The sequence below is a fragment of the Psittacula echo genome, assembly GCF_963264785.1.
Source record: "Psittacula echo genome assembly, chromosome: 6".
NCBI classification, from domain to species: Eukaryota; Metazoa; Chordata; class Aves; order Psittaciformes; family Psittacidae; genus Psittacula; species Psittacula echo.
The window spans coordinates 27,752,273-27,768,273 of NC_137743.1; the positions used below are offsets into that span (position 1 = coordinate 27,752,273).

Below are 16,001 nucleotides of genomic sequence, written 5' to 3' on the forward strand. Positions count from 1 at the left end.
TGTTTATTCATTTACTTATTTTAAGCAACAGTCTAAACCTGAAATCTTAATATTGACAAAAACAGTATAAGAAAGCTGCCTTTTTTGATTTAAGGTTTTGTGCGGAAGCTCTATGTCGTGTTAGTTTGTGACTCCAAGTTTAATTCCACCTCAAGCATCTTGCAGCACTGTTGTCTCTTCCTTTCTTGTCTTTCACTTGTTAACTGTCACACCTCCTGTTGTCATTAGTGAGGCTGGCTCAGAGCCTGGTGCAGCATGTATAAATTCTTGATACTGCTGATGCAGAGAGGAAGGGGCAAAACTAGAGTGTGTGCTTAGCCCTTTATTGTTCTACAGAGTGGAGAAAATTTTCCTTTGCCGTAAACTTTCTCCTCAGCAAAAGTTTCTTTGTTAATGTCTGCTTGGGAAATAATCTTGGCAAGAAGGGTATACCTTTGATTTGCTCAAATCAGTTGTGACTTAGACCTGCAACTAGAAATTTTTGAGAGAATATAGGTGTGTTTGTATGTACCAGACAGTTTTAGTTAGAGCATTCTTGCAAGCTTGAGTTTGTTTCTGAAGTTCATCATGTGTTTGTGAGAATGCGACTGCTTTTGAAAACAGCAGAGCCTTATTTGTCAAAAGCAACCACAGTTCTTTCCACTTGTGAGCTGTGCAATTTTATATAGATACTTCTTCTTGCCAAGTACAAGGACAGCTGCATTTCTTCCTGCGTACAAGGACAGCTGCAATTTGAGTGAGGTGTTAGACAAGGAGTGCATTTTTGTCTTTGTCCTGCATCCCTGTAACTTGAACATGTACTCACTTACCACAACATCCCCAGGTATAATGAGTTCTGAGTTTTCATACTGTGTATGTCAGTCAGTTATTTGTTAGAGGTATGACCTTATTACATATACGTTAGATGGATGATGGGTTTTTCAAGTCCACTTGAAACAGAATTATTCCATGATCAGAATGGCAGAGTGGACGTACAGACAATTGCTACTGAAATAAATACCTGAACTGTTTGAGGTCAGCGTACAAAAATAGAGGCAATACATTATTAGAGGCAATGATGTATATTCCTTTACTTCTGAGGGTCGATGTCCAGAACAATTTGAAGGTGACATCTTAATTGATACTGCTTTGTATAACGGCAAAAAACCTCCCCAAGCTTGAATCTTTGAAAGAAGCTGATAGCTTTGGACACAGTTTTATCCACCCCAAATCACACTTTTATAACCTGATAGCTTCTTTTCAGAATTACTGTGATTGAGCTTTTATGCTTAGCTTGTAACTGTAGAGAATATTCTGTTTGGATAAAATAATTTGGCTTCAGCATCTGAAGCAAAATTTATGGCTGGTGGGATTAGCTGCTGCTCGGCTGCAGTTCCCAGTAGTGAAAGTGGTCTTAAACCTCTTGCAGAACCAGGGACATCTAACACTAAAGAGAAAAAGCGTTGCACTAACAGATGGATGTCATCCAGAACCAGGAATATCTCCTACCAGCAGAAATCAGAGAACAGCCCATTGCATGCCATTTTATATTTATAAAAATCATGTTAACTGTGTTAAGCATGTGCAGTTTCGGATGTTGATTATTGATAGTGAATCATTCCATTGCATTTATCTTTTTACTTTAGGAAAAAAATAATCTGTATGTTTAAGTTGGGTATTCTACTTAATTTCTGCCATGTGGCTTCTGAAGTATTTCCACATGCCTCTAGGATCCCATAAGAGTACAATGTCAGTTATAACTGGTGAAACTGTATGGTAGACTTTTTTGTCTTATTGTTCTGTTAGCAAATAACATGATTCCATCTTGAATTGGGGAAATAAGAGTTAATCTTTTCTGGCTCGGCAATTGCTCATGGCTTGTTTTTGTCCAGCAAATTTTGCTTCCAGTCGGGATAGCACCTGATTGAGTATTTGATACTGCACTATCTACCAGGTACAGGAGATTTCAAACTTAATTTACTTTCTTTTCTTAACTATGTGTGACTGAAAAGAAGCAGAATAGAGATAACAATTTGTTTAAGCTGGACTTTAATGATATATTTTGCATAATGAAGCAGAAAAGGTAGCATTTTGCCAGGAAGGCTGAATGCAACAACCAGAGATAATTGCTTTAAGAAGTGAAGAACTGTTGTTATGTCAGCCATCCTTGCAAAGAGGAGCTGGCACATTCTAGGAGAAACCCAATCTGCAGCTGGAAACAGAGAGAGACACTAATCAAGTGACTTGTCAAAGATTATTCAGGAGACCTGTTAAATAAACAGTGTAGGAATTCAGTCCTTTACTGTGGACAAGATTGTCTGCTGGCTCTGAAGGAGATAATCTGTCTGCTACCCAATTTAAATTCAAGTATGTTGCTTTACTATGTGATAATATACACTGGCAAAATAGCAACATGTAGTTAAACAAAAGTTTGAGAAATTCCTTGCTTGTTTTAACTACAAATGAGTTTTCAATAGATTAATTTTGAACAACTGAAGGAGAGCTTTGTTTCCTTCTCTTTAGCTGCTGAAGTGATTAGTAGTTAGGTGTTTGAGTTTATTATATACTGGGGAGTGCAAGAACCAAAGTATACAAACTCTTCCTGACATTTTGGATTTCAGAATTCAAATACTAGCTTCTTTAGAGCAGTTCTTGAAACAGTTAGTGGACTGGAAGACTTGTTTTCATGTATTTTCTGTGTTCATTGCTAGTCTGATGGTTAGGAATAGATCTCTCCCAGAACCTCTCACAAGTAAGAGGCAGGAGGTGGCAGAAAGAGTTCCTTGCAAAAGTGTCCACTATATATCAAACTTGGTCTAGCAGACAGGGGAACAGCCTGTTGTTAATTGGAGTAACTTCATTTCAGGCTGACAGTGAACAGTGCAACATGTCCAATAACACAAAAGAGGAAGATTTTTGTTAACTTGTTGGGCTGTTTGGCTTTTTTTTTAGCCGTGCTAGAGATACGTTTCTGGTACGGAGGTTCTCAGGATTTAACAGGTAGTAAATTTCTAATTCTAATGTACAGGTTGCAAGAATCAAATACTTGCTCTTCCTAATGGAATTGTACAACACATTGGTTTGTTACTGTGGCAGTTTTATCTAACATAGTGCTTAATGCTGAAAATTATTTGTATAGCGTTGCACTAAGTATGCACCCTTCATTGCATAAAGTATGGGAACAGTTTTAGCCTCACTGTCTTACTAAAAAGAACAAACAGTTTACCCTACCTTCTTGAAATGTTGTTGTGTTTTAGGAGGGGGAGGGTGTTGTGATTTGGGGTTTTTTGGTGGTGGTTTTGTTTGTTTTTAATATCTGAAGCAGCAAATTTCTTGTAAGGACTTCCAGTACTCTGCAGTTTGTTCGTACTGCTTTTTGTTTAACAAACTTTATCTCTGGATTTCAGCAGTAGACTGTGCTGAGCAAATTCTCATCAAAACACAAGCTTTTTGCCAGGTCCACTTGAATTCCATGTTAATCACTCGGAATAAATCTTAAATTTCCTGACGTCTGTGTGTGTCCATGCATGTGTTGGTTTGGTGGTGTTTGGTTTGGGGTTTTTTTGTTGCTCCCCGCATCCCACCTCCCCGCCCGCTCCCCGCCCCCCCCCGCCGCGCCCCATCTAAAAGCAGTTCTGCTTCCCTTCTGCCACACACACCCTTAACATTCAAACAGCGCTCCTGTAGGCAGCAATGGTAAGAGCCGAGCAGAGTAAACGCTATCAGTGCCTGTCGCGGGCCTCTCAGTTGCCTTCCCATGGAATGTGGAGGAGATGAGAGAAAACAGGAGGGAGATGAAAGAGACGTGCACAGCCAGTCCTGAAGTCTAGAAATGGCGCTCTTTGCCATTGCTGTGTATAAATCACCTGCAAGCCTGCAAGTGGATTGTTTTGTGTATTTTCGCAGTGGAGGAAGGAGTATGTAAATAGTCTTTTATAGCAAGCGAGTTTATGGAATAGGAAGAGAGATTATTTTATTTTCCTAAAGAAACAGCAACGAAAAATGCTCAACTTCTATTCACTGGTAGTATAAGCAAAGCTGATGTAAATATTTATGCTTCATTCTGCCTTAAGCTTTCTGCTTTGTTTTAAATATATATATAAAGTATATTTCAACTAGCTTTCTGCAGCTACTTTGTTTTCATAGCTAATGAGAGCATTTTCAGCTGGGTGCACAGCAACAGTAGATGGTTTAGTTGTTCTGATCTGCAGCTAATACATCAATCACTGTGTATCCTGGGTGTATTACAGGCTGACTTAACACACTCTCTGCAGAAGGCAGGGCTGCTCTGAACACAGGAATGTTTGCACTTGGCATTGCAACCTGAAAATACCGGTTCTTTCTCATAACCCTGTTGCTTTTCTGTCATCCATGGGGCCCATGTGTGGATTTCATGGCACATAGTCTAACCAAAGAAGTGTTGCTAAGTAATAATTCAGCTGTATTACTTGCAAAGTGACATTTGGGATTGATCAAGTGAGGTTGTTTTACCTGGGAATTGTGAACCATGCAGGGCATGGTAGATAGCTTGCTCTGGCTGTCAAGTCAATGCAGTCTATGTTGACTATGATGCTATGTTTACTGTTTAACTGAGTCATCTCTTTTGGAAGAGGGAGCTGTTCACTGTGCACAACACTTAGCTAGCGGTAGAGACCTACTTCCATGTGTTAACATTCCAGCTTTATCTTTCATTTCTGGTATAAACTCTTCAGCAGTGGGAGTATATGCAGTTATTTTGTGGAGCATATATATGTAGCTGTTTCTCTCCATCTGCCATCAATAGCTTGATTTTCACATGCTGTTGTATGCAGTAGGAGTGAAACTATTGTTTTGGCTTCATGTCTAGTATATAGCTTATAATTAGCATTATTAGGTGAGGCAGTAATGTCCTCCCATGTGACAGCTGTTAAAATGTCCCCTGTAAATAGATTCTGGAGAATTAGGTACAGCTGACCCTTATGTTGGGACATAGATAGCTTTGCTGTTACTACACTGAAGTCATCTAAAGAAAATGCCTGAAAGCCAGCAATATTTATTTTGACTCTCCCACCCTGAGTAAACATCACAAGCAACTGAGTGCCAGTCTGCAGCTATGGTTTATGCCTCTCTGGCACACTGTCACTGGCTGACCTAGTAATGTGTGAATTATTTGTTTAGACAGGATGAAAATTTTAGTGATTAAAATGGTTTGTCATAACTTTTTAAAGTACACAATGCTTTCTTGAAGATTGGCTATAAACAGGATGTCTCTGTTGTTCAAAACTGACATTTTGCATTACGAAATGAGTGAAAGGATCTTCGATGCACGCTGAGAGAGCTGTGAAAGATTTTTATTAGATTGTTTTAATGAACTACTTGTTATTCCAAGATGGTCTTCACTAATACATAATTTGTTGGGTTTTTGTGTTTCTTTTTTTTTCTTTCTGTGAGATTTCTTTATTGGTAATTCAATGAAAATAATTTATTTTTCAGCACTGGTTGGACAATACAAAAAGCATTAAAAAGCAAGTAAAAAGTAAGTGTTCTTTCCATTTTCTCCTGGGATCTCATATTGAAAATACAGGAGGGAAAGAATGTTGAAAGGGATGGTGAAGAGCAGTGTTCTGTAAGAGGTGACAAGACCCAGGAACAAAAACCCAGCATGCTGCTGATTGTTTAATGACCTCTTCCCTCTGTAGCTCATATTACATTAGTCTGATGTCCTTAATTAAACATGGTATAGGCTTATTAATTGTAGTTTAGATGGGATCAAGGCAGCTGAAGATATTTTAGTGTTGCCAATCATTATCCTGACTATACGAAAACTTGTCTTGGAGCCTCCATCCTTTGAGGCAGTCCTGAATGTCTGAATCTGTGTTTGGTCCACCAAGTCCTTACCTGCTGCACAAGGGTTTATAGTGTGGCCTGGTTTCAGTGGTGCATGCTTGGGTAATCTGTGACATTGGCTGGTTTTTGTTTAGCAGCTTCCTTGCTCTGTGCTGTGGGAAGTCTTCAGGGATTTGTTGTGCTGTGTTAATGCAACAGAGATTTTGGAAGCACCAAGAAAGAGAGAAAATTCCTCCTGTCAAATGCAAGAATCAACAGAGTGCTGCACATTTTTAAAGAGCTGTTAATCCATTCTTTTGTCGAATTAACTCTTTGGTTTCCAGAAAAGGTGATTGTTCCACAGAAGGGTCTGTTAAATATGCGTCTGAAATTCTGTGGAATAAAGGGGCCTGAGTTATCAGAAATGGGTATTTCCCAGGCTGGGAAGGTGTAACAGAGACAAAGAGGGTGCCTAGGGGTTTGGTCTTCAAACCAAATGGCAGAGTTAAGATGCTCTTGGTGATGGATAGAGTCCTTAAATATAGGAATTAACCTAGCCTTTGTGTGATTTTGGCAGGACAAATCAACTTAATGTTGGATTGACTTGTAACATATCAAACTATTTCGTGTGTATATTTAAGTGTCCTTTCACCCTGATGTTTTTCATGCATTTCACAAATGAATTCCTGCCTTAAGACTTTGTGGTAGGACAGAGCCAATTTCAGTCAAGTTTTGTGATGTGATTTCATGTAGTAAAGAAAAAGAATATTGAATGAATTCTACTTTGCAGTTGGCCCACCGTATTGTCTACATTTTCGTGTGAAGTTTTATTCATCAGAGCCCAACAATCTACGTGAAGAGCTAACAAGGTAAGAAGAATTTTATGTGAGAGAGGGGTACCCAGGAAAGGCCAGGAAAATGTTTTTGTGGTATTTATCTAAACAGTCGTGTGATGTTTTGGAGAATTCCTTAGAGCTGTTTGCTTATTTGTTTTTTTGTAAATGCTTCTAATCTGGTTCTCATGAAATAAATGAACTGTAATACAAAGAGATCTATGTATTTACTATATTGATGCACCATTTTCCATTAGGCAATTCTGGCAACTAAGTAGCTTATACACAGTGGACAAAGATTTTCATGGAAGAGAACAGATATCATTCTTCGTTCTTTCGTCTTCTTAAGTTGCATTTAATTTCAACTGTGGGTAGTCATCCTGTCTTTTTAGGCAGAAAAGTGTTGAATTGCAAGTTAGGGTTTATCTTTAGCAAAAGTTCAGTTAATGTTTCATTACTTCTGTGATCTTTGCAGAGCTTATGGAAAGGGAAAATAGTATTTTACTACCATGCTGACATGTGAGTTGACAGACTATATGTGTAGGACTTGAGTATCAGATGAGCAGCAGTTTCTCTTGATTAAAGTATTTCACAGATGCATTCATAATGCTGCATTTCATGTTGGACTGAGACATACTTGGGGTGCTTTGGAAGAAAATACAACCTACCATCTGTCAGTAGTATAAATCTGTTGTAAAAGGCAGTGTTTCTTTGTATTGTCACCACTGCTGATGATCTGTTTTGAAGAGAAAACAAGGTGTTTCCTTGATAGCTGTAGACACTTCCTACCCTCAGCTCTGTGTGAGATCATGAAATGCATTTGTTTGTTGTTCAGGTTTATGTCTGTGTGGAGCTTCAATCTGCACTTTAGCCAAATCCCTAGGAGTGCTACCAGGAAGATTAAAGTGGCATTACTCCTTACAACCATATGTACCCTGTGCAGCTTCATAGTTGCATGTGGTAGCATAAAGTTATAACTGCTCTTCTTTAATGCTTTCCTGCCGATCTGGGAAGAACGTTTTACCTCCCCACTCATGTTCCTGAATAATCATTTAATTGTCTTCAAAAACAGTAACCAGAGACAAAATTCAGACCTGTGTCTGTATCTGCCACTATGAAACATTTCATTCATCTTGAGTTCTGCCAGTCAGACCTTGCTATACAGGTTTTAGCAGGGCAGACCTGAAACCTGAGGGCTTTTAAACCCTGTCTGCCTGCTTAGCTAATCCCCCAGAACAGGAAAGCAGCAAGTCTTTCTTTTGTCTCGAGGCCATTTTATGCCCTAAAGAAGCAGTGGGAAGGGGAGCTCTGCCATGGTTATGTGTATCACTAGCAGGGGATTTCTGAGGGTTCTACCTTCTGTTGGTGCAGCTGGGGCTACTTTTCAGTTTCCACAGGTGCAGCTTGCTAATGTTTTCTGCCAGCTTTCCATCAGATGCCACCAGTCAGAGGTCATGTAACACAGCCTCAGCATGGGAAGTATGCTTGAATTGTTTGCGAGTGTTATGTGACTGATAAGCACAGACTGGACACACGCACTGTGCACTGGAGGCCTGTGCTCATTCTTTTGGTATCTAGGGTCAGCACCAAACAAATTTATTCCTCATGTATAGGCCAGCGTACAAATGACTTTGGGTAATGTTTGGTTTAGCAAAGTATTTGTGAATTTCCAAGGGACCTGTAGGAAAATGGCCTTCATCTGTTTTGTGTCTATGTATGTGAGTACAAGTACCCATAGGCACATGTTAAAATGGAAGCATCATCTTTGGTTTTGTGTGGATGGCTTCTGTTCATCTATAGTAGAATTCAAACTAGATACCATTGTGAAGCCTGGTGTTTTAGTTGATGGGACAACTACTTGTCTTGATAAAGGAAAGCTGTGTACCAAGATGGCTCAAGAGGGCTACTCTTTGTGGGTATTGGATAGGAAGGATTGGTGTTGCACACCAAAGGGATATTTGTATTCAATATTTGCCCAGTTTCTAAGCAAGAAGAGTACGGAATAAGCAAGGCAGTGAAGGAAAACTGGCTCCAAAGAGTAAAATATTTGAAAAGGCTGTTGTTTTGGTTTGGGTTTTTTTTTTTTTCATATTAAAGGCAGCTTTCTGGGTTAGATTTTAACTAAGCAATCCATATTAGGAACATTTATTTTTCAGAGACTTTAAGATACTCATTCTCTTACAAGATCTGTATATCTATGAATAATGAAGAAAATGTGGAAGATGTAAGTTGTTCTTTGCCCTAGTAGGATCAGGAGAGGGAAAAAGAAGACAGGTATTCTCTTTCTTCTTCCATGCAGCAGTGTAGGTTAGCTTGTGACAACTTCTAGTTTTGGGTTTACTTCATTTGAAAGGTGTGCAAAGCATACAAACCCAACTGATAAAGCTTTAAAAGATCACAGTGCAGTTTCTTTAGTCTTGAAAGCCCATGTAAAGAGTAGAAAACATTTTTATTTGTCGGGCTCTAACTTCCTCCTGTAGGCTGAGTCAAACATTAGAAGTATTAATCAATGACATTTATTTCTTACTTAATCCTACAGGTATTTATTTGTTCTGCAGCTGAAACTGGATATTCTTAGTGGAAAGTAAGTATTACTGATAAACAACCTTTTAAACAATTACAGTATGTTTAGCATAGGATTTATTACACTTATATTTGGGTAATTAGTAAGTTTTTGCTAAGTAACTTAATGTGGGTTTTTTTCCTCTAAGGTATGACTTTTCTATGCATGACTAGTGGCAGAAGAATGCTTAAATAATGTAGTGCTTCTCTCTTGTTAATTTGCTGAAAATCTACTAATCCTTTTTCCATTTTCTTATCTCAAACTATTGCAGTTTCTCGCTGTCAGGTGTATGAGTTGTCTGCTAAGTAGTGTCAGCTAAGGGTTTAACAATGCACTTGTCTTACAACAGATTGGAATGTCCTTTTGACACAGCCGTCCAGCTGGCAGCTTATAACATGCAAGGTCAGTAGGTACAAGTGGGGAAGGATGAAGTTGTATGAACAACTTTGTATGTAGACTCTTATTACTTTTAGTCTGTCCTTGTTGTATCCAGAAAATGGATTCTGTGCAGCTGCTAGCGATCCAGTGTGAAACAGCTCTTTCTGGTTGTAATTTTGTTGTGAGCATGTATAGAAAATCAGTCGATTCCCTAGGAAATGTAACAAAGAGGTTCTGAACAGAAACAGCTTTGCCCTAAACTTATTTTCTCAGGTGCTTGTGTGCAAACCTGTCCACTTTCACACAAGATATGAGTTCTGCGGCCTTTGTGAATTGCTTTGATGTAGTAACGTAGTTCACTATTTTTCATTGTCGTTTCTGCCATGTGCTTTATTTGTTGTACAAATTGGGTACAAAATTATTTTGGTTCTGCACTCCATTGAAAAATCTCACTTAGAAAACCCACCAGCTTTTGACTGAAGCTTATTTGTAGAAACATGTAGAAAACATGTTAGTGGGCCATGCTCAAGCTGGTACTTCAGCATTTATGGTTGAACTGCACTTGCTGGTATTTCAGATCCTTCTTCAGTCAAGAGGTGACATACTGTCATTTCTCAGCTGTACAGCACTATGCTTCAGCCCTCTGAGACTCTTATGAATGAGTTGTCTTTAACTTTTGATTCCAGCTGAGACTCCAGCATCCGTGGCTTCTCTGAGAGCTGTGGTCTGACCGTCTATTGCTTGTATAGGTTGTACATATACAACTGTTGATCTTCATGGACGATGTCTGCCGTTCTTTGAATGAGGGTGTGATCTTAGCTAATATGAAGTTTTCTGTTGTTTCAAGCAGGGGAATTCACAAAAGAAAGTGAAGTTTTAGAAATGTCTGCTAGAGCAGGCATTTAGGTCCTTCTTGGAGGATACGGTTATATGGCCTTACTCAACCCAGTTTGAGTCTACAGAAAAATCCCAGAACCTCAGCTGTAAAGCTGTTGTACAGTCCTCTTTGATGAAGAGAGAATTTGGAGATATGCCATGCGTTTGTGCTGCACAGATTCTCTACATAACATTCATCTTATAAACCAATACACTGTTGTACTTTGCAGGGCTTAGGTAACATGACTAAGTCACTGAAATTCTTTCTTGTACAGATATTTTCCAAAGCAGATTTTGTTCTTCCGGCAAGGGCTACTAATGGCTTTTATCATGTGTATATGGAAAGCTGGGATTAAACTGTAGAGGTACCTGCCTTTTTAACCTGCTCTTTTGTGTGGAAGGAAAACAGTTAGACTACATTCCATAGTTTAAAACATTAGCATTGTTAGAGCCTTAAGATACGGGTTCAGTGAATAACTTTTGGAAAAGACAAAGTGATCTAATTGTATCGTATATCCATTGCTTTTTGTGCTGGTCTTTTCTTTCCTCTCTCCACAGTCCCTGTAGCAGGGCTTTAATCTTACTGTCTGACAGCTGTGTACTTTTATTTAAATCAGCTGGAACCTAAGCTGGCTTTGACAGCATTCCTTTCAACAGAGGCAGGCCTTTTAGTGGGAGTAAATTATTATAGAACTACAGACTTCCTCAGTCAGCATTAAAAAAAAGGGGGGGGGTGTGTAAAAAGACTCTTATTATGCTGCAGTGTTCAGAAATCCAAGAAACAGGTTTTTAGAGTTTGTATGTAGTTTCTGCACATATGAATACTCTGTGTGTGTATTTGACTTTGCCATGTCATCCCAAAGATGTCACTTGTTTTTTTCCTACACAAAAATTGGTAGTTTCTTTTTTCAAGCATAACAATTATTGGCCTGTATCAGACATCAAGGACCAAGTTATAGAATTATTCCTAAATTTTTGGACACGAGCTGAACATTAAGAAGCTGCTTGAAATCAATGGGAGGAGCAAATGCTTTAGTGATTCTGAAAATCAGGATATTTTTATAAAGGTTTCTAACTGCGATTTTCAGCATTTTAGGCATACGTCAGTCTTCAGAAGCTGGACTTGTTAGCATCTGTGGAAGGGGGTTGTGCTTTTGATGTGGCACACCCATTGACTAGTATGTTCTGTATGCGCTCTAAGTAGCATCTCTTATTGCCTCCATTGAGCGTGCAGCAGTGGACTGGATGAGCATTTGACTGACCCAGTAGGGCATTTATTATGTTCTTAGATGAAAAGGAGAGCAACAAATAATAGCTGCAGGATTGTTCCCTGACACAGAGTAATTATATCAAGATGGGGGAAGTTATAAAACCAGAAACTGATTTTTAGAATGGTTTTATGAAGAGTCAGAACTGGTTTTGAGTTTTGCAGCTCTCAAGAGATTCTGTTTTAATAATTTAAGGCAAAATTCCATTTTAACTTAAGTCCATTTTAACCTGTCATCTCAATAAAATATAAGTGATAAAATGTTGAAAACTTTCTGCAAGAAAGAAAAAAGATGAGTTTCAAGGATGTTGACAACTTCCTTGGAAGTTTGTTAAGGAATGCATCAATAGCACTTTGTAAAAATTAATGCAAAGCTTTTGTGCAGACAACACAACTACTTGTTCAGTGTTCATAATTTTGCTGTCAAAAAAGGTGGTGCTTCAAATAATTGAGAGGACTGGAAGTTGAGGAACAACACAAAAAGAAATTTAGTATTTTAGATTAACTAGAAAAGTATGCAGAAGTTCCTGTGTTATTGTGAGCGCTGCTTGACAATGCTGTTCTTCTGTAGCTGAACTTGGAGACTATGATCCTGCTGAACATGTGCCTGAGCTGGTGTCTGAGTTCAGGTTTGTTCCCACCCAGACTGAAGAGATGGAACTAGCCATTTTTGAGAAGTGGAAGGAATGCAGGTACTAGATCTTCCAGTGTATGCTAACTAGCTGTTAGCACTGATTTTTCTGTGACAGAATGTATTAAGATGCTGCTGATGCTTCTTTGGTCCTGTTCAGAAACGTAATTCTAATATGGTTCTGTCATATTTTGTAAGAGGATGTAATGTGCAAAATTGAACTTTTTCAAAGGTCTGAGTTAAATGATGAGGTGCAGATTCTTGAAATGTAATAATTTTTCAGCAATGGTTTCAAATTAAAACTTTCAAAAGTGACATTGATGTTCAAAGCAAACGAGTGTCAGCAGCATTGGGGTTTTTCACAAACTTGCAGGAAATTCTTTTTCCTATATACTGGGTTTTGCTTTCTGTGTTTTTTCAGGCATCTTACCTAACAGCAAAACGTTTATTTCAGGGGTCAAACACCAGCACAGGCTGAAACTAACTACTTAAACAAAGCTAAGTGGCTGGAAATGTATGGTGTAGACATGCACATAGTCAAGGTATGTTTAACCACAGCATGGTGACCTTTGGTAATGATAATGTTAGCTTTCTCATGCATTTCAACAATGGGTTTGCTTGGGGGTGTGGGGTGGAATATTGTATTCATCTAAACTGTGTAACAGGTGATCTGGCTTTGCATCAACATTCCACTTTATAGGATACTTTTCTAGAAGGTATAACTTTAGAGTAAGCATATCTGCTCTGTGTTAAGTATGTGATTGGTGTGGCAATATGGACTACAGTTTGTATTTAGACTAAAAGCTATGTGAAAATCATAGTAATTAAGTTAGAACTGGCTGGGGTCCAGTCAGCTAGCAGCTGAAGAGCTACAAGTAAAAATAGATCTCCTGTGGAGAAGGACGTGCAGAGAACCACACAAGGAGGTCCTTATCACACAAACAAATTAAGAAACTTTAATTTTCCATTTTAGTCAGCCTTATTGAGGAGTTGCAAATTTAAAAAATCCTTTGCATGAGGTCATTGAAACACAAGAGTTTTGTTGTATAAAATAAGCAAATATATGTTTAATTGTAACACTGGGCAAATAAGCTACATTACACTGGAGTAATTTGGATAAAGGGCCAAGCATCAAAATGAACATCATCTTTATTTTGTGTCATTTAGGCAAGAGATGGCAATGATTACAGCCTGGGACTAACCCCTACAGGAGTTCTTGTCTTCGAAGGAGATACAAAGATTGGTTTGTTTTTCTGGTAAGCTCTCTGATTGTACGTGAAGATATATTTTAAATTTTTACTCTTTTGCTTCATTTGCACTAGCCTTACTGTTGAAAAAGAGGCAGAAGCAATAGTGCTAGTGCAGGTTTTACATGTAACATCATCTGGGCAGCTTTCTTAGTAAGAAAATGTCTCTTTGTGCCTAGTAAAGGGCAGAAACGTCTCTTTTCTGCTCATCAGTAAGGACTAATCAAAAACAAACCCAAACCCAGATCTATATATATATCTAGTCATGGGATATGGAACTTCCTCTGTTTTTTATGAACATGTGCTTCTTTATCTGTCAAGTACCTGAATAACACCCCACAGTTTCTTGTGAGCATTGTGATGAAATTTTGTAGGGCTTTATATTGCATAAAGCACAAGTTGAAGAACCTAGCTATCATATTTCGGACTGGGTACACAGGCATTCATGGATTTTAAGTGCTTTATTCTCTTAATTCCCATCCAGTCTTTCAAAACTGTATACAAAGAGTTCAGGAGGCAGATGATGAGGTAAAATTTCATCATAGAACTATTCATTTTGGGTTAACCCAGTCCAATTTTATAAACTGCTCAGAACAATGCTCACTTTTTAGTGGAAATATTATCTGTGTGTCTTGTTCCTCCACCATCATTTCTAGGCATTTTTTTGGTGAGCAGGGAAGGGAAGAAGAGGTTGCAGTTTTGTGTCTTGTCATGCTTGCATTGTTTTGGCTGGGATTTTTTGAAACAGAATCATGATAGGAATTGATCTGTGCTATATTATATGATGATTTTTATTTCTGTAATAAAGTAGTATTATTTTGGCCTGCCTTTGTGTCTTTCTGAGTTCAGTTTTGTGGGCTTCTGGAAGAGTAGGCAAGCAGGAGCATTTGGGTGCAGTTTGATTTCAGTTCAACTCATTATTATTTTAAGTTCTGATAGAATTACCCTTTTAGAAGTTGCTGACTTCTTATCTTATGAAAGTTTCTAATTAAATGTTAAATTTTGAAGTGCTACATTGGTATCCACAGTATAATGAAGCCCTACTGCATGAACTTAACACTTCCACAAAACCAGAAAAAGAAAATCTGGTAGAAAGACTTGGATCAGCACATTGAACGTACCTCTCAGTGAGTTACTAAGATAGTTTGATGTAACCTGCTTTTTCTGTTCATCTTGCAGGCCAAAGATAACAAGGCTTGATTTCAAGAAGAACAAACTCACTCTAGTAGTTGTTGAAGATGATGAACAGGTAGATAACTATCTGCTTAGTTACATCTCAGTCTTAATTATACAGTACTAGTTTACATACTCCTGGTCTCCTTTAAGTTTTGAGAATTAACATGGATGCCTTGCAAGACTTTTGGTTGTGACTTGAAAAGAGGAGGGGAATGAAGGGACTTAAGTATAAAATAAATAGGCTTAATTACTTTTATTCTCACGCTGTTTTTAAAAGGGAGTGAGTACCTTGTAAAACTAGTGTAGACCAGATAATTGGAAACAGTGTGCATTGTGCAAGAAAGTTTACAAAAGGGCTGTATACCACGTTTAGGGGAATGAATTTATGTTCATACTTGCTTTGACTTATTCAAGCCCCTTGTAAATTGTCAGTGTGCTTTGTGTGCTTTAAGGGAAAGGAGCAGGAGCACACTTTTGTCTTTAGACTGGATCATCCCAAAGCCTGCAAACACCTGTGGAAATGTGCAGTGGAACATCATGCCTTCTTCCGGCTCCGAGGTCCTGTCCAAAAAAGCTCAAGTCGATCAGGCTTCATTCGGTTAGGATCCCGGTTCAGATACAGGTCAGTGTTACCTGTCAGTTAGCACATACCTTCTGTCATTTCTTGCTTTTCTGGGATTATGTGTGGAAACAGGAGAGAATCTGGTATTCATTCACCTAGGACACAGAGAGCAGTGAAACTTGCAAACTGAGTGAGTTGTGTTACTCGTTTTATTAAATGCACAGATTTTCCCCCTGCGTTTTTTCTGATATATCTTCAGGTGATTCTGGTCTGTGCAGTAGGAAACCAAAATTTTCTCAAGGTTTATGTTCTTTACATAGCATCTATAGTATGTTGTGTTTTATAGGTCACTTCATCTCTAAAGTCCACCTTTTTTAAAACTATATTCTAGAGGGATTGATGATTGACTTGCACAGCTGGGGACATCACAAGTCTTTTGACTCCTGAGTTTCCTGTCTGTGTGATGGTAGTGCTTCAGAAGCCTAAGATAAAGCCTGTTCCGTGTTAGGTACTACCAGTGCGCAGACAGGCTTCTCAATGGCTTGTGGTCCCAGACCTGCCTGCAGGATACTATGTGTTGCCCCACCAGAGTTGGTGAGAACATATGGAAGGGAGTGAGATATGACCCCAGGCAGTACACATCTACTTCGCTTCCATTTCCAGCAACTGTAGCAATACATCAAG

General features: G+C 38.6%; 1 protein-coding gene across 1 annotated transcript in view; it reads left to right on the top strand.

The window, feature by feature from the left end:
- Positions 1–16,001, top strand: part of EPB41L5 (erythrocyte membrane protein band 4.1 like 5) — a gene marked incomplete at its 5' end in the record, with an annotated part of 54,476 nt that overhangs the window by 11,735 nt on the left and 26,740 nt on the right. The window contains 9 exon segments of the mRNA XM_080621091.1: positions 5,452–5,494; positions 6,575–6,653; positions 9,157–9,201; positions 9,530–9,582; positions 12,273–12,393; positions 12,787–12,874; positions 13,500–13,588; positions 14,759–14,828; positions 15,208–15,377. Coding sequence (XP_080477217.1) covers positions 5,452–5,494; positions 6,575–6,653; positions 9,157–9,201; positions 9,530–9,582; positions 12,273–12,393; positions 12,787–12,874; positions 13,500–13,588; positions 14,759–14,828; positions 15,208–15,377 — 758 coding nt within the window.